The 26383-nt window shown below is 32.9% G+C and overlaps 1 protein-coding gene and 1 long non-coding RNA gene across 4 annotated transcripts in view; one reads left to right on the top strand and one right to left on the bottom strand.

Annotated features, from left to right (window-relative positions):
* The window catches only part of shisal1a (shisa like 1a), a 56843-nt gene extending 34171 nt beyond the window's left edge, over positions 1–22672 (bottom strand). For 2 of the 3 annotated variants that reach the window (XR_015482070.1, XM_087247016.1), the window contains exons 1-2: positions 22430–22672; positions 4794–4900 (exon numbers count right to left, since the gene is read on the bottom strand). Coding sequence is in view for 2 of the 3 variants with exons in the window: in XM_087247016.1 (XP_087103142.1) it covers positions 4794–4860 (67 nt within the window). In the remaining variant the exon portion in view is untranslated. The remainder of the gene's footprint in view (positions 1–4793; positions 4901–22429) is intronic. The other variant, NM_001030141.1, reaches the window with a different exon arrangement.
* The window catches only part of LOC141381606 (uncharacterized), a 70594-nt gene extending 44412 nt beyond the window's left edge, over positions 1–26182 (top strand). Inside the window, exons 5-6 of the long non-coding RNA XR_015482926.1 lie at positions 22455–22522; positions 24657–26182. This is a non-coding gene — a long non-coding RNA (uncharacterized LOC141381606). The remainder of the gene's footprint in view (positions 1–22454; positions 22523–24656) is intronic.
* Positions 26183–26383: the final 201 nt, after the last annotated feature.

Raw genomic sequence — 26383 nt, 5'->3', positions numbered from 1 at the left:
TATTAATAATTATTATTTAAAAAATATTAATACAATATGAATTGTGTTTTAAAACAGTATATTATATATTTACTAGTTATTTTGCAAAACATAATTAAGTTTAAAGTACAATTACATTTTTTTAAGGTTAATAAGTTCAACTAGTCAAGTTCAGTCAATTAGGCAAGTCATCGGACAATGGTGGTTTGTTCTAGCCAGTTGAAAAAAAATGTATTTTTTTGAAAAAATATTTTTAAACATTTTAAAACTGCTTTAATCCACCCCCCCCCCCCCCCCCCCAAAAAAAAAAAAAAGAAAACATATAAAACTCTGAAGGAAAGGTGCTCTCTGTTAAACATTACTTGAATTGATAACATTTGAAAAAGAATGCAAATTTCACAGAATAGCTGACACAAACACTGTTAAAAGTGATTAGTTACTTAACTTTAGTAAAAGGAGGAAACCCATTGCCTTAAAAGTGACAAGTTCAATTTACTTAAAAACGTAAGTAAACCTGTAATAGCTGGCAACTACTGATTTCACTTAATTATTATAAATATTCCTCTGGGAAATGTCTCTATGTCTCTTGGAAATGTCTGACATGTCTCCATGTCGCTTGGAAACATTGTGCATTTCAAATTATGTTTCATACAGGTGAGTGGGCTTGACAAACCACTTGTAGAATCACTCTTTTGTGTTATGCGCCTGACACTGTATCTAAACTCCATCTTACAAGAACTCAATAAGGAAAAGTTAGAATAATTTTATCACAATTATGTTGTGTTGCTTGCTTTAACCTTAAAGAACGGTTTTGCACAATATTAAACCTTTAATACCTCTCTTGCACAATGTCCTGTACAACATTGTTCAGTCTAATGTAAAATATACTTGTATGTATTGCCTGTCTTATGTGTACTGTTAAGTATCTTAAAGTAGCTCTTATGTCCAATGTTGTGTTTGTATTTATGATTAATTGATGTAGCACCGTTAACCTGCAAGACACAACATTTTCTTCCTCTGTATGTCCACACATGTACCGGAATGACAGCAAAGCTCGACTTAACTTGATTATGAACATGGTTAATTTACTTTGTAAATTTAAGGCAATGAGTTTACTTTGTTTTTAAAGTAAAGTCAATTAATTGCTTTAAAAGCAGCCGGTTTACTCACTTATTTAAAGTAAAGTCAAACAATTTCTTTTTACAGTGAATCGTTATAAAATTTAACAAATCAGTCAAATCAGTTAACAAATTTAAGTGAATTAAACATAAAAAAATTAGGTTGTCCCTAAAAAATCTCAAAAATTGTGTTTTTTTTACTTATTTTAATTAAGTAGTTTGAACAAGCTGCAAAAATCAATCAATCAATCAATCAATCAATCAATCAATCAATCAATTAATCAATCAATCAATCAATCAATCAATCAATCAGTTATTCAACCAATCAAACATCAATTAGTCATTTGTGGTATTATAAATGTATTTTAATGTCATCATTAATCAGTCATCGTTGAGCAATTATACGTTACAGTTTACTGTGAGCATAGTACATCAGATTTTAGTCCACAGCAAACCATTTAAACCTGTCAAGATTGGGAATTGCTCTGTGGAAATAGCATTAAGCAATTTAGCTCTGATTTTTGCCTGATTTACAGAATCCCCTTAGTGAATCAGGTGCTAAAACAACACAAATAGCATTTGCTAATAAACAGCCTTTAAGCAGACACTGTTCATTTGCAGTGAATTCCCCAAGAGTGTGGGACTTGTCTTGAAATATTACACAGTGAATGAACAGGGCCCCAAAAAGAAAAAGGTATTTGTTGAAATATTCCCCAAATGTTTCTCTAAATACCTCGTTCAGTTCCTCCAACATCCTTTTACAACAGCAGAGTCTTCTGAGTTCAATCCAAACACGCATCTGTCATCATCGCCTGGCATTTAATGTAATTGCATAATCAGACATGAGGCCTTTGTACTGTTTGTCTTATGGGAAATGTGCTTGTAGGTTTCGCATTCATCTGAGGACAGTTTGATGAAATGTTCAGGGCCCGACTGAGAAGATGAACAGTAGAAAGAGATCTTTTGCTTAAAGAGTTTGGCTGGAGTTAAAAAGTGAAAGCCGATTAGATTAAGTTGATTCAAGCAAAAGAAATTCAGCCGAATGTGAGCTGAATGCAAGTTTTGGAAACAGAAGTTCATTAAAAAGTTTCGGCGCAGATGTAGAACTCTCTGTATATAAATCATTAGCCCTCCTGTAGATTTTAATAACTTTTTCAAACATCTCCCAAGTGCTGTTTAACAGAGAGGTTGATTTTCAACACATTTTTGAAAATAATAGTTTTAATAACAAATTTCTTAGAATTAATTTATTTTGTCTTTGCCATGATGATAGTACATACTATTTTACTAGTTAGTTTTCAACATATTATTCTGCTTTTAGTGCAAATTAAAGACTTAAGTTAGCTAGACAGCAATATTTTTTCTGTAGCCAATAAAAAAAGGGGGCTAATATTACACCCGATTTGAATGTTATCACACGATTAAATTGGCATTATCGGTGTAAATGGTTAATATACTAACAGAAGACTCCAGATCCAGATCTGTTTTTACAGGTTAGACATGAATAATATATTAATAATAATAATAATCAGTTGGTGTTTAAGTGTGGAGTTTGCATGTTCTCCCTGCGTTCGCGTGGGTTTCCTCCGGGTGCTCCGGTTTAAGTTGGCGGTTCATTCGGCTGTGGTGACCCCGATTAATAAAGGGACTAAGCCGACAAGAAAATGATTGAATGATTGAATGAATGAACTTCAGACCGCAGCCATATGTGATCTATAGCTGATTAAACTTGGATAGATGAAAACAGCCTTCTGAGCCTACCAGTAGGCACAGAAGGCCCCTACTGGCCCATATTTGTCAGCTGATAACCACTGATAACACCCATTCAATCGAGTGAGAACATTCGATGCTGCTGAATATTATTGACCTTAATTATATAATTTTTTTTTTTACTCGATTCGAGCCAAAGTAAAACAACTAGGAAAGAATATATATATATATATATATATATATATATATATATATATATATATATACACACACACACACACACACACACACACACACACACACACACAGATAAATATAAATACAGATATAGATATAAATATAAATATAGATGTAATATAAAATACTGTGAAAATATCCTTAGGAAAATAGGGAAATGTTTAAAAAGAATTAAATATTCTATTTCACCGGAGGGCTAATCATTTTATAAATCCACAAAATATAAATTTACAAAAAGCTAAATACATTTCTTTCAGAGTTTTATTCAGAGATTTTTGAATTATGATTGCTTTTAGTCCACAGATTTTGTTGTGTGGCATCAAAACAGACACATTTATATGTATATACATGTCTTGTTGTGTGATTAATTTAGTTATTATTAACTAATAACTGAACATGCAAAAATTACATTAATGTAAAAAGCGGGTCACAGTACCCTCTAAATTATCATATGCATTTGTTTATATGACAAAACATGCTTTTTGACTCAAGAAGGTCCATACTGACTACAAAGGCAGATACTGATAAGATCAGGGCCTGTTGTGTGGATTTTGGGGGTTTTATGGTGTGGTCACATGTTGATTGGTCAGTTTGAATGTCTTGAATGGCTTCAGTCACATGGTCAAGAAAGATACAAGATAGGTGATAAACTCGAACTCTGTCTCTTTTCCTGCCCTCTCTTTTTCTGGTCTGTTTCTCTCCTGCTCTGCTCCTCTCCTCCTCTGGAGTCTATCTTCTCTGACTCTACTGCAATCAGGCTTTTGGGCCTGCTCTCTTTGTCTCCCTCTCCCTGTGTCTCTCCTTCTACCTCTGGTAACTTTAATTTTACATTTAAGCTGGGTACAATTTATACCATATGTTTTATCATTTCATATTTTATCATTTTATACAGTGTTTTGTTATTAATTCAGTTGTAACCATAGAGAATTATTGTCATTAAATCATTTCATTTTCAAGTATTTGTGAATTACTTTTGATTTAACATCAACACTTAATTGTTCCATATAGCAATACAATACAATCACATAATATCAACGCTCTCCCACATTTTTAGCTATTAATACTGCCCTTATTTCCGTTTTTGGTATGAGATTGCAGAACAATGGTTTGACTAGAAATGTTCAGTTTTTTACCATCATGCTGATTACTTTATAGTCGCTCGGCAGAACTACAGTTCGAACCGCTGTGGTTTAAAGACCGTTCTTACACCTTACACCAATTTACCATTAAAAACTAAAGTGCTGTGTTGAAATTGCGTATAAAACAAAAGTAGCTGATTTTTTTTGTCCATTACCAGATGGCAAATGGCAATTGCTTTTTGGAACTGCTACAGTGTTACATTTGCAACTCAATTTGTGCATACAGGATGGCCCATGAGTCGCTTTCACTGACATCACCGATATTATTTTTCCCTCCACGTGTGTCCTTGTCTAACAAACCACTGCACACTTTGCCTGTACGACAGAAACAACATGTAAGCCAATGTTCAGTCTTCCATGACTCATGTTGAGAGATCAATCCAAATGCGCTCACGAGTAACTGTGAGCAAGTCAAAGTTGAATTAGAGATTTTGCCAAGTCAGATCCTTAAAGTTGTGACTCAATCTGCCTCGAGTCCAAGCCATGACTCTTGAGGGCACGTGTCTGACTGAGACTGTGTGCGTGCGAGAGTGGGTTTTGATCATTCTATTGTGAAATATATTGGAATTAGGCTCACATCAAGGGTTTAATGGCGTCTGTGTGGTCTTACCTGCAGTGGACAGCAGGATAAAGATGATGGCCAGGGTGTTGAAGGACCAGCGGCCGTTCATGATCATCTCTCAGCCCTCATGAAGTGGTCATTTTATTCTGCAAGCTCTGAAAGAAAAAACACTCAAATAATTATGCAAGTCATAAACATTAGACCAGGTGAGATGGTTTAAAGGGGACCTAACATGCAAAAATCACTTTTATAAGTAGTTTAAACACAATTGTGTGGTTATATTCAATCTTTGAATATAACCAGCTTGTAATGATGAAAATGTATTAATTTTTTTTTTATACTCACATTTGTATAAAAACAGTCTGCAGAAAAATTTTTATTAGCATTTTTCCATTGTACATGTTATCAGAGGGGGAAAACCCCGCCCATTAGTGAAGATCTCTCCCTCATTAGCATAAGACTTTAGTCTTGTTTTTGAATCTTTCACTATGCTGATGCATAGGCATTTGTAGCTCCACCCTCTTTTGTAAAGAGGGATGGGTCTTAATATCATTTAAATTTAAAGCGACAGTCCTAAAGCCTAAAAGGGGCAGTTTCAAACAGTTATAAAACAGTATTTGTGTGGTATTTGGATCTGAAACATCACATACACTATAATTTACACTTTTATTATTAGACACTTTTCTACAATACTTAAAATAGTTATGTTATGTTCCCTTGTGAAATTAGGCTGGAAAATATATATAATGCAAATGTTAATGGAATCCTGGGTATCAACACATGTACAGTATGTCTTAAAATAATGTAAATGATGCCTCTGAGAAATTTGTTAAAATAATAACATGACATTTACGTTGGTCAAAGAAATCTGCATTTCTTTTGGACCATGTGTGCTTTCATTGTTTACGATGACGTAATTTGAGTGCACCTTTATCATGCTATCAGTTTCCGTTATAACCACACCAAAACTATTGATACAATCTAACCTATGCTAAATATGCTGCTTTTGTCCTCGTCTTTTGCAACGCATGCCAAATGAAAAAAAAAAAAAAACTTCCCTATTTCGCCATATGTGTGTATGTGTTTGTATGTATACAGTCCTTTACTGACACCCGCGTGTGTGGATCTTGTCGAAAAATATGGCGAAAAGTCCTGCATGACGGTAGTTTGATCGCGTTGTTTACTTCAATAATGTCACTAATGCATACTCCACATGTTTTAATTCCATTTCTGTTTAGTTCAGTTATGACTTTAGTCGGATTAAGGTAATCAAAAATCGCTGTTTAGAGCTTATGTAGGCCTACAGTTCAAAATTCATGTTTAACAGAAAAAACAGTTAGTAAACACAAGTACATCTTATTGAACATCATTTATTTTCTTCACCAATTATCATAGTAGAATAATTTCTCAAGCAGTTTATGATGCATTTTGGAAACAGGAGATAAGCCCCTGGTCTAATGCGCCACCTGGCTTGAGAAACCCATTCTCAAAGACCTATTATTTGGGTAGCACACATATTCTGAATGCCTTCAGCAGAATTCAAATGGGCCATTTTAATTTAGATTAATCTAGATTTGCAAAAGTTATCTATGCCCACCTATATTAATAACATTAACATACATGTCTTGATAACCTTTAAAATGTATTCATTTGTAAATCACACACTTTGGTAAATTATTTTGAAGTGCAAATGGTGGTAGTTGTTCATCTGCATACGAGTTAACAATTTGCACATAAACAACCGAAAGTGGTGTTGTTGTACTACATCTAGTGTTCATTTCAGCTGAAAAGTGAAGCAAATTGAATGTGTATCTACGCTTTTGGAGTTAAAAGAGGCTTATTCATCCATTTAGCCTCAGCAGCAACCAATAGAGTGAAATATTCATTCATTATTTGGACAAAGACATCTGTTGGGCTTGATGGTGGTACAAGGTATAAGTTATACACAGACAGCAACTAATAAAATGGAGCTCCAGCTGGTCTTACCACAATCCTTTTATTATATCTGTCAAAAGGAAAGTGAGAGATTGATGATAAAAGCAAAAGATATGTGAATATTGATGAGAGGAATCTTGGTTTAAAAAGAACCCACATTATGCGCTCATGATAAATAGATACAACATGTTGCAGAAGATTAAATGCAATAATTCCTCATTGATGATTCAGTCCATGCTTGTCTCTGCATGTGCTCTCTTTGATGAAAAGCACATTTTATAACAGAGTGATATGAATAAAACTCTCCCCCCCCAAAAAAAGCAGTCCCCACACAACATATCAAATCAAATCAGATCTCTGTCTAAAGCCTTTTCTAAGCCTCCATATCCTCACAGATCCTGGTGCAACCTTCATGAGATGCATTAGAAAGTAATACGATGTTCCAAAGAGGCTTTTGTGGAATGCAATTGTAACGTACGTGATGCTACAGGTAACATTTTCTTTGGTATGGGGTCTTGGACATGGCTTAGTGGTTATTGCATGTGTTCAATGTGGGCATGAATTCAAATCCAGCTTGTGTGTTTCCCTTTGCAGATTTATTTCAGAATAAGAAAACAGTATGAAACTTCAAATTAATCATTTTGAATTAATTGTTATATTATAATATAATATTTTAGGTTATTTTAAACATTTACCAAATTTTATGGTCAATTTTTATGAATAAACATAAAATAATTATACTTAAAAAAATGTTTACTGATTGGTAATAATTTTTTTTCTTTATTTGACTACATAAAAGGTAAAAACCTTTGACAAACATTAATTATTTTTGTAAAAAACATGTAACTACATTAAAATTAAATTAAATAAAAAAATATAATAAAACACTATAAATATATTAAAATAAATAAATAAATAAATAAATAGTAAAATAAGAAATAAAATACAATAAATGAAAAAAAACAATATGATGAAATAATGTAATAAAAAATTTAATAAATAATTACATTTAATTTAATGTAATTTAATTTAATTTTTAATTTTGGTCTTTTCCCTATTGTTTAATTTAAACACAAATATGGCAAAATAAAACATGCTGCTACAAATTTTTAAAATTATATATTTTTTTTATTTCCATAAATTAGTGCTGATTTAATATAATACATTATTAGTATTTTTTCTATTAAATTACATTGCTGAATTATTAATATTTTATATTATATTATATTATAATAAAAAAGTGTGTTTTAAAGGGAAAATAATTCATTTTAATGCTCATTAATTTATCAACCGATTTTTTTTAAATTGAATTATTTAACTAATTTTTGTCAAAAGTTAAATGCTCAAGCAAATATTTTGGTGAGAAAAGTTTTATTTGTGTTCAAAGCAGGTTAAGGTAAACCTAGAATATATTGCAGTTCTTTATACACAGTGGTATAATAAAAATAAAAAAGAGTGTCCATAAGCTGCAAGTTGCATACAATGATGAGGATTCTTCTTACAAAAACATAGATGGTGCAGTGCAAGTGAATTATTCTGTAGAGTAACAGTTCGATCATCTTTTGCTTTGATGAGAAATTTGATCTATAAGTTTATCAGTCTATTGTAGTATTCTCCGAATAACATTTTAATGTTGTTGATCGATCCTAGGCTTAATAAGGTGTGATATCAGCCACCTTTGATGAAATATTGGCATAGCTATCTTTTTAATGTATTTTGTGTGGTTTGCATTGTTTTGTCTGTCTTTTGTACTATTGTACCTAATGTCTGGGATAAAGAGAATAATAACTTATTTTTAAAATAAAAATTTAATTTTGTAACGTGTTATTATGTTTGACAGCCTGATTACAAACAAACAAATAATAAATAGATACATAAAAAAAATCAGATAGAACAAAATCATTGTTAATATCATTAATGGCTATAAATGTCTGATTTGCATTTACATAAAAGGTCAAGCCATGCACATTGAATCTTGCAATGCATCCAAATCAATGCAGTCAGGCTGTGTGTGCCACATGTTATGTTATAACGCTGCAGGTCATTCCAGTCTCCCATGCATACGGAAAGTCCTCACAGTGTCCGCAGATGATGCAAAAACAGTGAAAGCACTTTGCTATTCCGAACATACCTATAGAGACTCTCAGTGCAGGACGGTGAAAGGGGTCGACAGAAAGACCACATGGAATAGATGCATGTGACCTACCTAAGGAACACATCCAGCCATTGGTTACATGGTGGTGCATTGCATAAAACATGCTCTGAACTAATGGAGATGCATGTGTGTGTGTCTCTCTCTAGATATTTATTTATCGTTAATCTTTCTTATCTTTCTTCTCTGTGTTTATACAGCAGTCAGCTTGTCTGTGTTTGGTTTACAGCTACACTAACAGCCTGTTCGCGCAAATCTGGCCGTCTGTCATAAACACGTCACCATGCCAATCCGCCTCTGTCACCCGTGCAGTGGCTTACTGGCAGTCAGAAACATTCCCTCTTGCCAACCACACACAGTTATATATACACACACACAGGCACTCACACATAATCACAGTTACAATACACACACACACACAAACAGGGGTGGATGAAGCATACAAATCAAGCACTTGAGTAAGATGTGTAGATAGCCTGATCAAGTGTTATGAATTCATTCATTCAAGGGTCGCCACAGTGGAATGAACCGCCAACTTACCCAGCATATGTTTTGCACAGCAGATGCCTTTCCGGCTGCAACCCAGTTCTGGGAAACACCCATAGATACACTCTCACATTCACACAAATACATTACAGCCAATTTTTGATTATTCAATTCACCTTCAGCGCATGTCTTTGGACAGTGGGGGAAACCGAAGCACCCAGAGACACAGGGGGAACATGCAAACTCCACACAGAAATGCCAACTGGCCCAGCCTTTTTGCTGCGAGGTGATGGTGCTAACCACTGCTGCCCAATGTTATAAATATAAATACTTAAAGAGATAGTTCTCCCAAAAATAAAAATGTATTCGCTTTTCATTCACCCTCAAGTGCACTTCTGCAAAACGATTGGATGACTTTTGATTTGTTCGAAGTAGTTGTTGCTTTTTTGAGTTCATATTACAAATTTTTTAAGGTACTGGTGTTTTTTGTGTGTTAGACCTGACTGTCGTTTTTTGTACAATCTCGAATGTGTGCAGATTTTTAACAAATTCGTGTTTAATATTGCTGCGCGCATTTGTTATTAAAGGGATTCAACCAAACATTTTTATTTACACTCTATTTACTCACCCTCAAGTGGTTTCCAGCCTTTATTAGTTTTATTTCTGTTGAACAAAAAAATAAGATATTTCAAAGAATGTTAGAAACCGGTAACCATTGACTTCCGTAGGAGGAAACAACAAAAACCATGGAAGTCAATGGTTACAAGTTTCCAACATTTTAAATAGCTTTTTTGTGGTCAGCAGAAGAAAAAAGCTGGTTTGCGATATTTGGAAGGTGAGTAAAGAGGATGACAGAATAATTTTGGGGTGAACTACCCCTTTAAAAGTACTGATTGATGAATGATTATTTAATTTCCAAGATTTTTTTGTTTGTTTATGTTTTATTTTTATTTTAAGTTTAAATCATGCATTGAAAAATGATTCAAAATATACACTGCCGGTCATTTGAATCAGTGAGTTGTTAACCGCAGAATAGCTCTGAGTGGATCATTTGAATCAGCGAACCATTAAGTAGAGACTTGCTTTAAACGGATCACCTGAATTAATGAGTTGTTAGTTGTAAACTCACTCTGAATGGATCATTTGACTTTGGCCCCGTTCACACTGTCAGGTCTTGATGCCTAATTCCGCTTTGTTGACTATATCAGATTTTTTTGCCTTTCTTTTTACACGTTCTTTTAATTGTCCCCCATATCTGATTCATGTGTTTACACTTGCCATACAAATTTCAACATCGCACATGCGTAAAGGCGGGTTTTAGCATCTGCACCACACTAGCCGCGATGGAAGAAATGGTCTTGCTTTTAGCTCTGCGAAATATGCTAAGTTCGCCCAACTTTAGATTGATTTTGAGGCGGAGGAGAAGGAAATGGACGGTCATCGCAGGTTGTGTCTATGTTTTATATATGGTGGCTTCCACTGACTCATCTCCCAACAGGGCAAAAGGGCAGGTAACTTCTGCTGTCGACCACTGACACTTTCCTCCTCTATGTTTCCTCTGTTGTTGTTGTTGTTTACAGCGTTGGCGTTTCCAAACATGATATTCCTTCTACGTCATTAAACCACTGAGAAGTACCACATTGTTGAAAGTTTAATGACGTACAAAATGGAATGCCTCATTAAATCCGATTTGCCTGTTTACAAGATAGTCGCATTGTCACATATCCAATTTATATCCGATTTATTTCCATATATGAAAAATGCCTGATCTCTGAATATCTGAATGCATGCGCTTTTTTTTTTTTGTGTGTGTTTAAACAGTCTTAGAACAGATCCGATCTGTCACATCTGAGCAAAAAATCGGAATTGGGTCACATTTAACTGGCAGTGTAAACGGTAAGTGAGTTGTACAACTGCACATTCATTTTGAATGAATTATTTGAATCAGTGAGTCATTACCTGGAGACTTGCTGTGAACAAGTCATTTTAGTCAGCGAGTCATTACCTATAGACTCTCTGAATTGATTATTTGAATCAATGACTCAGCGAAAGCGAAGTGTATAGTAAAAGTACAGTATTTAAAACATGTATTTAAGTACAATAGTATAGTAAAGTACTTAGCTATTGTCCACCACTGCTTAAAATATTTACTTATATATAAATCTAGCTTAATGAAAATATCATTATAGTTATATTTACATAATATTTGATATCTTTTTCACATTATGCTTTCCCTCAGCATTCAGTGCTTCAATAATCCACAAATACAGTAAACAAATGACCAACTTTGTATCTTATTAGGAAATATTGCCGCATATTTCTACAATAAACATATTGCAGGAAAAATAACACCCTGCCTAGAGTATCAACAATCAGATCTGTGGCTGTTTGTGAATTTCAGATGAGGTAAGGAGTGTTTACTCTGTCAGAGCTGCTATCTGCTTATCTTAATGGCATAAAGCAAGCAGCTCTGGTTGTGTTTATTGTTGCTTTGATACTCCAGCGAGGTTTCAGGAGATATTGAACATCTGCTGCGCGGCTCAGATGAAACCAGCATCGCAGTTTTAAATGCTAAAAGCAGAAAACAAAAAACATACGGTGAGGAGAAAACACTGTCCTACGCACATGCACACCGCTTTAGTGTTACTGTGGAAACTCAGTGAGATATTCAGTGGGGATAATAAAGAAACAGCTTGACCGAAAATAAAAAAATGACGTCTTTGTTACAGTAAATCACCCAAGTGTTGTGCCAAACCTTTAGAACTTCGAAGCTTTTGTACACATTAAAAGTTAGTGTGGTTTATAATAGCATTGTATGGACATTTGTGTTGACAAAATCCAAAATATTATATCATATTATTTTTATGCATTATACATACATATATATATATACACACACACACACACACACACACACACACACACACATTTACTATAAATTATCACTGTAAAATTATTATTTTATTAAATTTTGAATATGTATTATGCTTTGTAAAGCACGATATAAATGAAAATTTATCTAGAAAATTAAAATAAAAAAATTAATTAATTAAAATATTTCATACTTATCATTTTTATGCATATACAAGATATTTGTTTAATTATAAGTATATGATTTCTTGAGTATAATAAGTAGTTATTTAATGCAGTTTTCAGTTGTAAAGTAGCATTGTGTGGACAATTGTGTAGACAAAACCCAAAATATCATTCTTGTATATCTGCCTTAAATTATTAGTTAAAACACTGTTAAATTATTATTTAATGAAATTTTAAATATGTATTATGCTTTGTAAAGTAAAAAGAAAATTTTTATATATATATATATATATATATATATATATATATATATATATATATATATATATATATATATATAAATAAAATATAAAAATATTTTATATGTGAAAAGATATATTTTATATATATAAATTTGTATAATATTTTAAAAGTAATTGATTAAAATATTTTATACTATTTTATACTTATCATTTTTACACATTATATACAAGATCTTTGTTCAAATATAAGCATATATTTTAAGTATAATAGTAGTTTATTTAATGCATGATTTAAAACATAATTATTAAAGGTTTACACTTAATTAACACTGTTTAAATATTTTATTAAATGTTAAAGAAAATTATTATGCTTTGTAAAGCAAAATATAAATGACTTTTTTTAGAATATTTAAAAATTAATTGATATTTTATACTATTTTATACTTATACCTATTTAAATCTATTGATTTAAAATATAGTTATGAAAGTTTTACACTTAATTGACACTGTTAAATTGTTATTTTATTCAATGTTGAAAAGTATTATGCTTTTATGAATATAGATATAAATGAAAATGTATTCAGTAAAATTGTATATTTTATACTTATTTATAATATTTACACATTTTGTACAAGATATTTGTTTAATTAATTAATTAATTATATATATATATATATATATATATATATATATATATATATATATATATATATATATATATATATATATATATATATAGTATAATAAATATTTATTTAAGATTTAAGGCATTTGTATGACCTCAGGGTGATCTGGTTTCCCCCACAGTCCAAAGACACTCGGTACAGGTGAATTGAGTAGGCTAAATTGTCCGTATAGTATATGTGTGAATGAGTGTGTATGGATGTTTCCCAGAGATGGGGTTGCAGCTTCAAGGGCATCCGCTGCGTAAAACATATGCTGGATAAGTTGGTGGTTAATTCCGTTGTGGCGACCCCAGAATAATAAAGGGACTAAGCTGAAAAGAAAATGAATAAATGAATGAGTAATTGGCCATTCACTAATCATTTATTAAGTACTAAGTATTAAGAAAACCTTTTTTTTTCTACAATTTTTTTTGTCTGTTTACTGAATATAGTGGGTCTAAAATAAAAAAAATGAAGTTAAATATTGTACTTTATTTTAACAATTATTATTTAATTACCTTTTCTTATACGTACCTATTATGACATTCAATATTAGTTTTTCAAACTACATTTTGAAACATACACAAAAACCGAGCCATTCCCCTCAGCAATCTTCTTTTTATTCTGCTCTGTGAAACAAGATAATTGATGTGAAAATGCACTTTCAAATATTCTGGCACAAGTTGTGCTTTGAATGACTTTTTTAGATGAAATCTGCCTCTTTCCCTCATTTAATCCCAAAAGGTTTCAGTATTATCCACAAAAAAATGAAAACAAAGCAGTGTGTCCACAGATGGAGCAGTCCCTCAGAAACAGAAGTGCATATGGCTCTGGTGTCCAAATCTACCAGCAGTGCCTCTCCTGGCAGCACATCATATAGAGCTTCACAAAAGTGTGTGAAGGATTGTCTTATCCCAAAGCTACGCTACAGTGTGTTTATCGGTTCCCTCCTGACCGTTGCGCGTGTGTGAAAATGTAGGGAAGAAAAAAAAAATGGGACACACTCCCATTGTCTCCGAGCAAACGAGAAATCGCCAAATTCAGCGCTCGCTCCACTGATGTCATTGTGCCTCTCTGAAGATCAATTAATATTTATATTCATATGCTCATCCACATAACCCCCCGCCGCCGGCTATTGAATAATAGAGTAGCTACGTAGCTAATTGTTTGTGACTGTGTTCTGTTGCTTGTTAATTTTTTATTAGAGAAAGCTTTGTAAACTAATGCGAGTTTGGAGGAAAACAATGCCAGATTTAGAGAAGATGCCACGTCGTCCGCTGAGACGAACGACTTGTGTGTGAACAAGTTCCTCTCTGTTCTTCTGCTTTCAGAAGGGACTTTTTTGACAGAACTGTGTAGAGAAGGTCTGTAATATCTGGAGAGAGGTATCTGTTAGCGTTCACATTCATCTCAATGGCAGTTTCTGCTGCGAGAGTCCCAACAGAATAACAGAGAATATACAGTAGGAAAAAAAAGATAAATGTATGTTGCTTGCAAAGAATATGTCAGTGGAGAACAATGCTTTAGTTGTCCATATAATTATCTAGTTTTGAAGGAGTTGAACCAATAATCAGACAAACCTGCACTTACCTGTTATAAAATTATCACTGCCTTCAATTTTTTTGGTGAATTAAATTAACTTATCTATATATCCTCCTTTTATATCTGCCTTAAATGACAATAAATATATATACAAACGTAAAAAAATAAAAAATAAATAAAAAATAAATATATATATATATATATATATATATATATATATATATATATATATATATATATATATATATATATACATATATATATATATTTTTTTTTTTTCGTTTGTATAATTTAAGCTATTATATATTATATTTCAATCGATCAAATTGACTAAGAATATTAAGTTAAACTTTGTATAACTTCAAACATTTATTTGAAACCTGATTAACTTATCAAAATAAGTTAAAGCAACATAAAATTATTTTTTGTCATTAATTCTTTTTTTACAGTGTGTTGAAACCTGTTGAATGATCTGATTAAGACATCTTATTATGTTTTTTTAATATAAGTGTTAAGGGAAGCTAAAATTCAAATGTGGAAATGTACATTTGGTTTTTCGAAATGTGTTTTAAGTGGTTGACCAATCACAACTGACGGGGCAATCTGACCAATCAGAGCAGAACCTCAGAAAGGAGGGGTTTAGTGAGACTGGATCCTTGAATGAACCATTTTACACTGAGGCGTTGTTTACATATGTTACGGTTATGCCTGTTGTCTGTAATTTGCTGACTTTTTAACTCTGGGAAAACTGATCTTTTTAAAAATATTTAAATCAGAAATGCTGATATCCCTTTCAGTTTAGATGGACTGAAACATAAACGTTTGAAAACAGAGGCATGTCTATCTACAGTCACTCTCCGAATGGTCTTCTGGACTATTTTATATTGTCCTGATTTATCAAGACCCTCTTGTGCTACCATAACACATCCGGCAGATTGCACAGTAGTGCAAGTACAGATATATAAAATATGTGCCTGCCTATTCAGCGTGAATAGTCAACGGATCACACGTTTTAGGCTATGTTTTGTGTATAGAGATATTTGTGTACAGAGGTATTTGTGTACAAGTCTGTCAGGGCGAATAGCTTTTTCATTTTAAAATGCCTTTTGAAAACACACTAACTTAAATAATACATTAGAAAGAGGTGATCCTGTGTTATACAGTATAATCCACATTTGAACTGAATCAAAAAACTGGACAAGAATGGGTGTTGTTCAATACTTTTAGAACAACTTTGGTTAAAGGTTTTGATCCTCATCAAAGATTGACTACTGTGTTTCACAAAATAACAAACAAAACCATTATATTTTGTAGAGAATAAACAGATTTAAACATTATAACCCTGAAGTAACATAAACTAAAAATTAAAACTTGAAAGTCTGAAACTATATCATAATTATGGATCAATTTGATCATTAAATCTGAGTTATATTCTCTGAAATGGATATATTAGTCAGAGTTGGCATAGAAAGATAGCCGTTAACTAGGGCTGCACAATCGTTTGTGCATCGATATCGTAATGTGTGCATCCGCAATAGTCACATGGCAATGTTAAGTTAGGATTATTGTTGACCAGAAACCACAGGTCAAAAACACACAAGATTTGGAGACACTGTAGAATTGAACCATATCAAAGTGAAAGTTAATCATCTGCAAGTGTGTGCTTTTAAGGCCTGTGACCATGTGAGTATTTTAAGAGAGTTTATAGCATTTTAGCAGCGCATAAATAAGTTTAACAAAGATTAATGTAATTGAATTATTTATATGATCAAGACTATCTAATGTTATTTAACACTTTTTATTGCATTTCTATACCCAATCACTGTTAGACTCTCCCCAGAAAACCATAAAGTATGTTTTAAGTATATTTACTTTAAGTATAAAGTAAAATATTTGCTCCATTGTGTTTATTTATGACTGTACTTTGTTTATTATATGTATATAATAAATTACATAAAGTTTATTTATATTTCACTCCCCTTCAAAATCACCTTAAAACAATCTAAAAAAATGACTTGCCAAACAGAGCTATTTAAGTCATCTGATGAAACTGTATTTGTATCGCAATATACATTGCAAAAAAAAAAAAAAATTGCAATGTCATTTTTTTCCAAAATCGTGCAGCCCTACTCTTAACCTGACTGCACTACTTATTTTCAAAAGCACCGCAGGACCAAATGCAAAGTGATCCTGAATTTAAAAAATAAATGTCTCTCAGTTATTGGTTCTTACTTGGATAGACATCTTATAAAAGATAAAATCAGCTCACAAAACAGAGTCTGTGCTTGTAAATGCAAATCGAGATGATGAAATCTGCCTAAATTGTTTTTTTTTCTCTGAAAATGCCATGCCATTTGTATTCTCGTGCATTTGCTAGTCTTAAAGTGAAAGACAGCCACCCAGGGTTTGATTTGGAGAAGATGTTGGGCTCAATTGAGATGTGTTGAAACGAGGAAAAAGGGAAGGTTACATTTAGATAACATGAACTAACGTCATTAGCACTGCAGATGGTACAGTCTGTTCTCTGCTCATCCCCATAGTTACCATCAATACCCCTTACCTAAATTCAGAAGGAACAAACACCTTCATACGCGTTCAACAACAGATTACGGCCACTGCTGCGTTCTGCTCACAATTTACCACTCACTAAACAGCATAATGTTAATCCTAATTTATTGCTTTAAATAATGTATTACTATTTTTATTGCTTTAGTGAATAATAAATCAGCTTTAATAAAAACTAAATTAAATGCATTAGTTAAAATTAAATAAATAAAATGCAGGTTTACAAATTATACATTATTATTATTATTATTATTATTATTATTATTATTATTATTATTATTATTATCATTATTATTATTAATATTATGATCATTATTATTATTATTGTTATTGTTATTATTATTATTATTATTATTATTAATAATATTACTTCTATTTTTTATTTATCATTACTACTACTACTACTACTACTACTACTACTAACAATAATAATAATAAAACCAACAACAACAACTACTTCTACTAATAATAATAATAGCAGCAATAATATTATGATGATGATTATTATTGTTATTATTCTTAATATTATTACCACTACTACTAATAAAATAGTAATAGTCATCATAATAATATTGTAATTAGTATTATAAATATTTTATTGATTATGATGATGGTGATGATGAAGAAGATGATGATGATGATTATTATTATTATCGTTACTACTACTACAACTACAACAACAACTACTACTACTACTACTACTACTACTAATAATAATAATAACAATAACAATAATATTATAATGAATATTATTATTGTTGTTATTATTATTATTAATGTGATTACTATAATTATTACTACTACTACTACTAATAATAATAAAACAATAATAGTGATCATGATAATGTTGTTGTAATTATTATTATTATTATTATTATTATTATGAATACTATTTTATTATGAACATTTAAAATACAATAATGGTAATTATTAACCTAAATTATTAACCTTAAAAAAAACTAAATTTAGAAAATTTAGAGTCTAAGAAAAGTATATATTGACACAAATATGTCCTATAACGATTTGAGTTAATTAACAAAATAAAAGCCCATAATAAAATATAAAGGACGTTTAAATAATATTTTATGCTTTATATTAAAACTTTCACACATTTTTTGGGTGTGAAAGTGTCCTAAAAAAAACAGTCTATGGAGAGTAATAGCCATAAACTGGTCGTTTTACTCTCATCCAAATTTCGTTCTCCATTTTCCAAACATGGATCAGGTGAGCGGCACTGATTGCTCATTTAAATGAGAGATCAACAGCTGCAAATAGCTTTTATATCCCTTCTTTCTGTGTCCATTTATGCCTAATTCACTCTCTCTCCCACTTTCATAGCGGTGCAACTAAAGAGCTCTTTTATTACTCCTCCGTGCCAGTTTGCCTCTGTAATGTGAGAATGATGGAGAAAGTCTTATTCGCTCTGCACATTAACACACATTGTCTTTAAGCGACTCAGACGGACTTGTGTGTAAATCGAGAGCCCGAGGGAAGACTTTTACCTGCAGTGTGATCGAATCGAAGCTCTGCCCGAGGCAGATCAGTCTTTAAAGCAAAGCATCAGGTGTAATACTAGGACATACTCTGGGCGGATTTCAGAAATCAGAGGGTTTTTGCCTTTCTAGTGGTCTTGTAGTCACAGCAAAACCAGACATTCACAGAGGGTTGTTTGTAATTGAGAAGGGTCTCTCTCTTTCTGTCTGTTTCTGTGAAAGGCAGATAACTAGTGCTGCTAGGGCAAAAAAGGGGCTGAATTATGGCTTTCATTAAATCCAGCCCCTTTGTTCTCCTCCTAAATGTATTTCTCACCTAAGAGAGATGACGTGTCCGGACTAAAATTAGGTGACTAAATTTGGCTTCTGATTCAGAGAGATGGAGTTCGAATTTACAAGAAAGTGTTTCCAAAGGGAGCAAATAATAAAGACACACTAATTAATTTAAACTTGGGGATGGCGGACTTCTTGCAAAACTCATACTGGAAATGCAGGTTCATCCACACACACAAAAAAGAGATCATTGATGCATCTCTATGGGCTGAGGGGTTTGCTTTTACGGATGCATTTCTCACATTTTAAAGATTGTAATTTAAAATTTTTACACGGGTGATGTGGAATACTTGATTCTGATTGGTCAGTCTCCAAAATTTAGCATACATTTCTCAATATTTGCTATCATCTATGTTTGTGCTATACATCAAAACTGAGCATTTAGTCTGCACCATTCATATCTTTCAGATTGCGGACACATTTTCTGTTGGTTCACATAAACAACGTTTTCACAACTCTGATGTAGTAACATTGTTAAAAGGATCCTCATTCACATACAGTAAATCCACAAATGACTTAAAATGCTGTATTCTGCATGTCAGGCCAGTAGGTGGCAATGACATTTTGTAAAGAAACACAATGCACATCTGCACATGGCCCAATGTTGTTGTTTTGGTTGTGAGGTACTCAAACATGCAAAGAAAAACCAGGCTCATTCTGAAAACATACCTCTATATGCATTTCTGGAGAGCACCAAATACATTACAGGAGCTACTTTATTTTGCAGTTTTTGTTTTCGCGAACCCACCAGAGGTCGTTGTGTTCACTTTTTGAGTGCCAAATTTCTCTTGCGAGTACCATTCGCGTCTGCTGTTCTCGCGCAAATCCACCAGAGGCTGCTGTCAACTGACTGTTTGACTGACTGAATGACTGACGGACTGCTAGATCGACTGACCCATTCTCCTCCTTCCCTAAACCCAACCAATAGTGTTTTCAAAACCACAGATTGACCCAACCACCCACTTCCCTAAATTTAACCGACAATTTTAAAAAGCAATCCAGAAAAAGAAAAGCCCTCGCCTGATTTTTACAACGTTTTACCACATTCTCACCCTGTTATTTACTCGTTTATTTAAATTTTTCGATTCTGTTTTTGGATTTACCTGCTTTCTGGAATCATTCTTAACCAGACTCGAACCATGTCATCGTGGTCATCTCCTCTCTGAGTCTCAAGTCCACCAATGTACATGGTAAGCTAACCGGACAAACTGGTTACAGTGGGAAATCCGTCCATATGGAGGTGTGGTCAGCTGGTAAGAGCGAAAAGCAACGGCTTCATACCGCCCCAAAGCGTTTATTTAAAAAATGAAATGCAGCCAAACATACTTCTGGCTACATAAAATGCAATCTCCAGAAACGTATATACTGTAGGGCTATGTTTTCAGAATAAGCCTACTGTACAGTATGCTGCATACAGACTGTAATATAAATGTGCATGACGTCACAAATTCCACAAAATTTAATTTTTGCAGTGTACACTAAAGCGATAACGCTATCATTTTCGCTAACTTGCACTTTTCAAAATGTAGCATTTTTAGGCCCATAATAAGTTGTTTTCATGTAAATACGTTTAAAAGTTTTCAGTTTTTAATCAAAAATGACTAAACACCCACAAAGTTATGGATATCAGCAGCATTAATATTAATGAAGGAGCAATTAACACAACGTTTTCAGTAAAAAAAAAAGTAAACTTCATGTGTTTTGCCTGTTTGTTTACACGACAACTTTATTTTGGGGACTGAAAATGTATAAATATTGGTAGAGTTGTTATTGCTCAAGTGTTTAAGCCATGGTCACACTGGACTTTTTTCCCTGTAGACTTCCTACAGACCGGAAACGCAATCTCGTGCGACATGTTTTGCAGTTCGCTGCGTTGGAGAATTCAAGCTTGGGGAATTCTGCCCTGTGAAATCGCATCATGTGATTGTGTGAGAAAAACAGAAGATCAAAACATGACCTCCCTGAACAGAAATTTTATATATGGACCAATCGATTTTTTAATGTATAACCATCTTGTTTGATCCCGCCCATTTTCGCAATGCTGTACGACAGAATTTCGCATGCTCAATCCAGTGTGACCACAGCTTTACTTTGCATTTCACTCAACGAGACACACCATACGCATGGCAGTTTCTAAATAAACATACTGTAAGTGCAAAATTGCCAGAAGTAACAGTGTCAAATACTGTCCTGGCATACATAATACAGCATTTCTGGCATTTTTTTAATGAACGCAGATCATTTTGAAAATATTATTGTGTAATTGTGAAATTTGTTTAAAATTTAAAGGAAAAACCTTTGTGTATTTGGCTACCCCTTTGCCATGTAATCGTAGCCTTAATCTATGCCAACATTATAAATGAAGCGCAGATAAAATATTGAATAAATATCAGAAGAAATTTACAACAAGTAGTGAAAGTTGTAAATAAGGCTTAAACGAGATTACTGGAGTGCATTTTATGAAAGAAAACATTTTATGTAATGCATTATTTGCCTGTGTTGTTTATCTAGATGTATTGTTTTTATAATTTATAATAATTATAACAATTACTATTATCATTATATTTATTATTAATTTTCAAGAACAGTTAAGTTCTGTAATAATTATGATAACGCTAGATATGTGTCATCAAGCTGTTAGTGTTTCTGACAGCTTGCAGTGGCTCTCTATAAAACCCAGCTTCAGGGCTCCGTCCAAACTCATTGCTCAGATGAGAACATAGTCTGATCAAATAAAGCATACTCAAGTATATCAACACACACAGTCTCGCACCTAGTGTGAGAAACAGCAGAGGTGGGGAACCCAATTAGTACTTGTGAAGGGCTGCTGGGAAACTTCAGTCATCCACGAAATGCACACAGAGACCGAACGGATACCGAACAGACAAGTTCATTACATTTCCCCCCATTAAAGAAACTCCACGCTCCTGTTTCCAAGTTACCATCCCTCCAGACGCTCTCTTTCCACAAACACATCATTAGCAGGTCATCTTTCACCTTTCTAATTATCCGAAGCTTCAAGAGCCGATGTAATGATATCTCCTGAACAAACGTGTCTGACGCTTTCGCAATAATCCACAGTGTGAGCTTCAAAACAATCAATCGCCACATCAATGTGCGAAATTACTTGTGTGAAGAAGGAAAAAAGCTAAACTTGAGTTAAACAGGGGATTTGGTAACAGACAGAAAAGAGCCTTTTTTGTTGTTAATGAGAAGCAGAGATACTCCGTCTTACCTCTGTGTGTGTTGTTGTCTTGCAGAGCCAGTTTTCCTGATGTTACAGCATGTTGAATGGGTCTTTTGGATGGAGTCCGGAGCTCTTGTACAGGTACGCATTCATCCTGCTGTTTGCAGTTTGTGTTCAGACTGTCATCTGAGAGAGAGAAGATGAACGGAGGTGAAAGGGAGGAGAGGAAACACACACACACACACACTTCTGCCCTCTGCTTTCCACACTCCGAGTCCCAGCACTTAAACTGAGCGCAGACTGACTGAGGGAGGGAGAGAGAGAGTGAGCGAGAGAGAGAGAGAGAGAGAGAGAGCAGGGAGAATGGAAAAGGGAGGTGTGTTTGTGTGTGTGTGCTTATTACAACATGGGTTATGAGGACATTAAATTAAAAGGCTAAAAAAAAGTAATACTAAACAGTTTTTTGACATTCATAAATTTGTTTAGCAGATGGATGGGATACAATTTTAATAATAACAGTTTAATAATAATATAGTCTATAGAGTCCTCATTATCTACAGAATTATATGTATTGTCAGGTAAACAATGATGTGGAACAGATTACATGAACCAACTTTCATGTAATTATGCATGAAATCTATAAAAATTCCATCAATTTCTCCACTTTTAACATACATTTAAATCTGTTTTCATAAAACACTGGAAATATAACTATAAACTATACTATAGTTTGAAAATATTTTTAGGGAATGTAGGTTAAACTTTAAAACAAATTGCTTAAAAAATACAAAATTGTTATATATCAAATTTTTTATTTATTTTATTTATTTATTTATTTTTTTAAATAACACATTTGGTCATCATTTGACAACAAAAACAAGGTTAGTGTCATGTAAGGACGCCTGCACAACAAAGTTGGGCTTCAAATAGCAGTTTATTAAGAGAAACATCTTGCAATTAAAAGTTGAAACAGGAACAAACAGGTGCATACAAATAATCCCAAACGTAAAGGTGGCAAACAAAATAACAAAGTAAAGGGGTCAAATGGGGCAAGGCAAGGGGAAACACGTCCTAATGCTCACTAAACAGTTTAAGACTCAACGATGTGCCTGTGTGTGCTGAGTTTATAGTCCTTGAAACCAGTCCATAACGATCTTCTGACTGTGTGTGTAATCAGTCAGAATTAGGAACCCGGGTGCAAGGTGCATGCTGGGAGTTGTAGTTCGTTAAAATAGTGTTTATTTTTCCAGTGATCCGCAGCTGCTAGATCACTGGTGATTGTAAAAATTAGCATAACAACCTTGTCAGAGTAGTAAAATAAACATTTTATAGCTTACAGTGCATGCATTATATGCAGCCTACAAACAATAGGCTATTATTTGACATTATTAACCTCATGTTAATCTTCATATGATTCAATTATTTTACTAAAAACAATTTGACTGAATTTTTGTTTCTCTATTTTTACAGGAATAATCTATAAATATTAACGTAAAATGACGTGTTGCTCTCTGAAAATACAGAACATTTCCTTTAAAAAAACAGAAAAATAATGTAATACCAAAAAACAAGCAATAACTGTAAATTTAATGTTAGATTTTTTTTATTACAGAAAATATCTGTAAAACAAGAGGTATTTCACTGTATAATAAAAAAACTGGAAAATTCTGTACAGAAAATACAGAAAATATACAGAAAATATTGTTTATTTTTTACAGTAAATAAAATAACCAGTAGTTTATTAAAAACAAACAAGTACAACTTTAAAGTCCACTTATTAATTTACTGTAGATGGGATATTGGAGGTATTAATGGTTGTGTAGTTTAGTCTGTTTATAGTATTAGATAAATATTGAGAATTTTATTATTATTGGATTATTATTACTGATTTTGCATTGAATCTTTTCTGAAATTGAACTGAATTAAACTAATATTTAAGAAACAACAAGTGCTGTTGAATGTCAATCAGTTCATCCATTCACAAGTTGAATATTAACTGGTTTATTTGTGATTTATTTAGAAAATGATATGTATTTCTAACATTTAAGTCATTTTCAGGTTACTTCTACTAGCTAGAATTTTAACATTGGTGCATCACTCCTTTTACATCAGAAGCTGTGGGAAAACAGGATTAGGGGATCAAAAAATATCTTTAAGGCAATATAAAAGCTATTGAAATTAATAGAAAGCATGATGGGAACACTTGTATGTATTCGTGAGTGGGTGAACACTGCTGTATGTGTGTGTGTGTGGGTGACTTCTTCAACATGTGTAGCAGGATCTGGATCCAGTCCAGCAGTTGAAGGCAGAAGGTCAGTATTGGCTCACTAATGAGGGATGGTCTGGGTGTGATTCTGACAGCTCGCTAGCGCTCAATCAACCTCTCTTTCTCCAGCATACACACATACACACATTTGTACAGCTACCTTTTTGGGAGATTCCCACAGACGTATAATGAATTTAATACTCTATTAACTGTTTATTTTAATGCCCAACCTTACCTCTGGCACCAACCCTCATGGGAAACAATCTGCATATTTGCATTTTCAAAACACTTTATTCTGTGTGATTTATGAGCCATTTTACTTGTAGGGACCAAACAAAATGTCAAATTAAGAATTTAATGACATTTGTGGGGATATTTGGTCCCCATAATTAAAGAAATTCAAGGTACACTCTTACATAGACACTAGGGTTGTCACGATACCAATAATTCATGTTACTATATTATACCAGTTGAAGTATCGATATAACAAGTAGTATTGCAATACTGCAATTCATAAATTAAATTTATGAAATAAAGAAATTTTTTTTATGAAATACTATATGTTTTAATAGGTCTACCTAAACTGAATTCATAATTCCCTTATTATTGAAAACAGTATTTGCACATCACTTCACCTATGATACATTAGTTTTTTTGTTGTTGTTATTTTGTAGATGTCTGACCAACAAAAAATACATAAAAAAACAAATTATACCGAACGAATATTATTACAAAAATGCTCTTTTTATACAAATTTTGGCTATATGAAGTGGTCAAAAATAGTTTCAATGTTTCCTGTTGCTCTTTTGGGCTTTTCATCTATTGTTTTTATTTATTTTTAACGTTTTTAGTCTTATCAGGTAAGAATCCAAAGTAATTCAAAATTTCACATTGTGAGTTTTTCTTCTTAAGAGATTGTTGCAGTTGTTGTAGCTACTAAATCTAAAAAATTATTGAAAATGAATTACTTTTATACTAAAAAAAATGACAGGAGCAGAAATGAACTGATTCAGATGGGCATTCGAACTGAAGCATCAGAAAACGTGCAATAGGCTACCGTAAAAGCTACCATGTTTGTGACTTTCCACATGCAACTTTATGTATTGTAAATAGACCGTTAATGACAATACTATTGTTTACGAAGTACAGTGGCACTGCTCAAAATCATGCCAATCCAAGATATCTACTTACTGATATAAAAATGAGAGAGAGCAAGGTGAATACAGCAGCATGTGCACTGTAAAAAGTGACTGTACCAATTAGTTTGTGATCAGTTTGGATGTTTTGAACATGCATTTTATGTTAAATATTTAACAAAAAACCAAGTGTGTATACCTAGTGTGTTTTTAGTTTTTAAGGATTTTTTTGTGGGTTTGGGAGGGTTTGTGACATTCAAGTGTATCTGGCAACACTATCTACCATTTTCCTATTGTAATGTTGTGGTGTGTCTCTTCTCAGATAGTTTCATTGGTAAAATTTGTATTTGCAGACTTCAAAAACCTGTTTTAAGTATTTAATAAATCATGGCCCATAAATTGAACATGATCCAAAGTGGTTCAGTGGTTAGCACTGTCACCTCACTGCAAGAAGGTCGCTGGTTTAAGTCCTGGCTGGGCCAGTTGGCATTACTGTTTGGAGTTTGTATGTGGGCAAACATGCAAATTGGACATTGTGTGTGTGCGTGCCTGCGTGTGTGCAAGCGAGTGAATGAGAGAATCAACGTCAATATTTAAGTT

This window comes from Danio rerio, chromosome 4, assembly GCF_052040795.2.
Source record: "Danio rerio strain M-AB ecotype USA chromosome 4, GRCz13ab, whole genome shotgun sequence".
Classification (NCBI taxonomy): Eukaryota; Metazoa; Chordata; class Actinopteri; order Cypriniformes; family Danionidae; genus Danio; species Danio rerio.
Note: the sequence above shows the minus strand (reverse complement) of the source record. Positions and strands in the feature narration are given on the sequence as shown.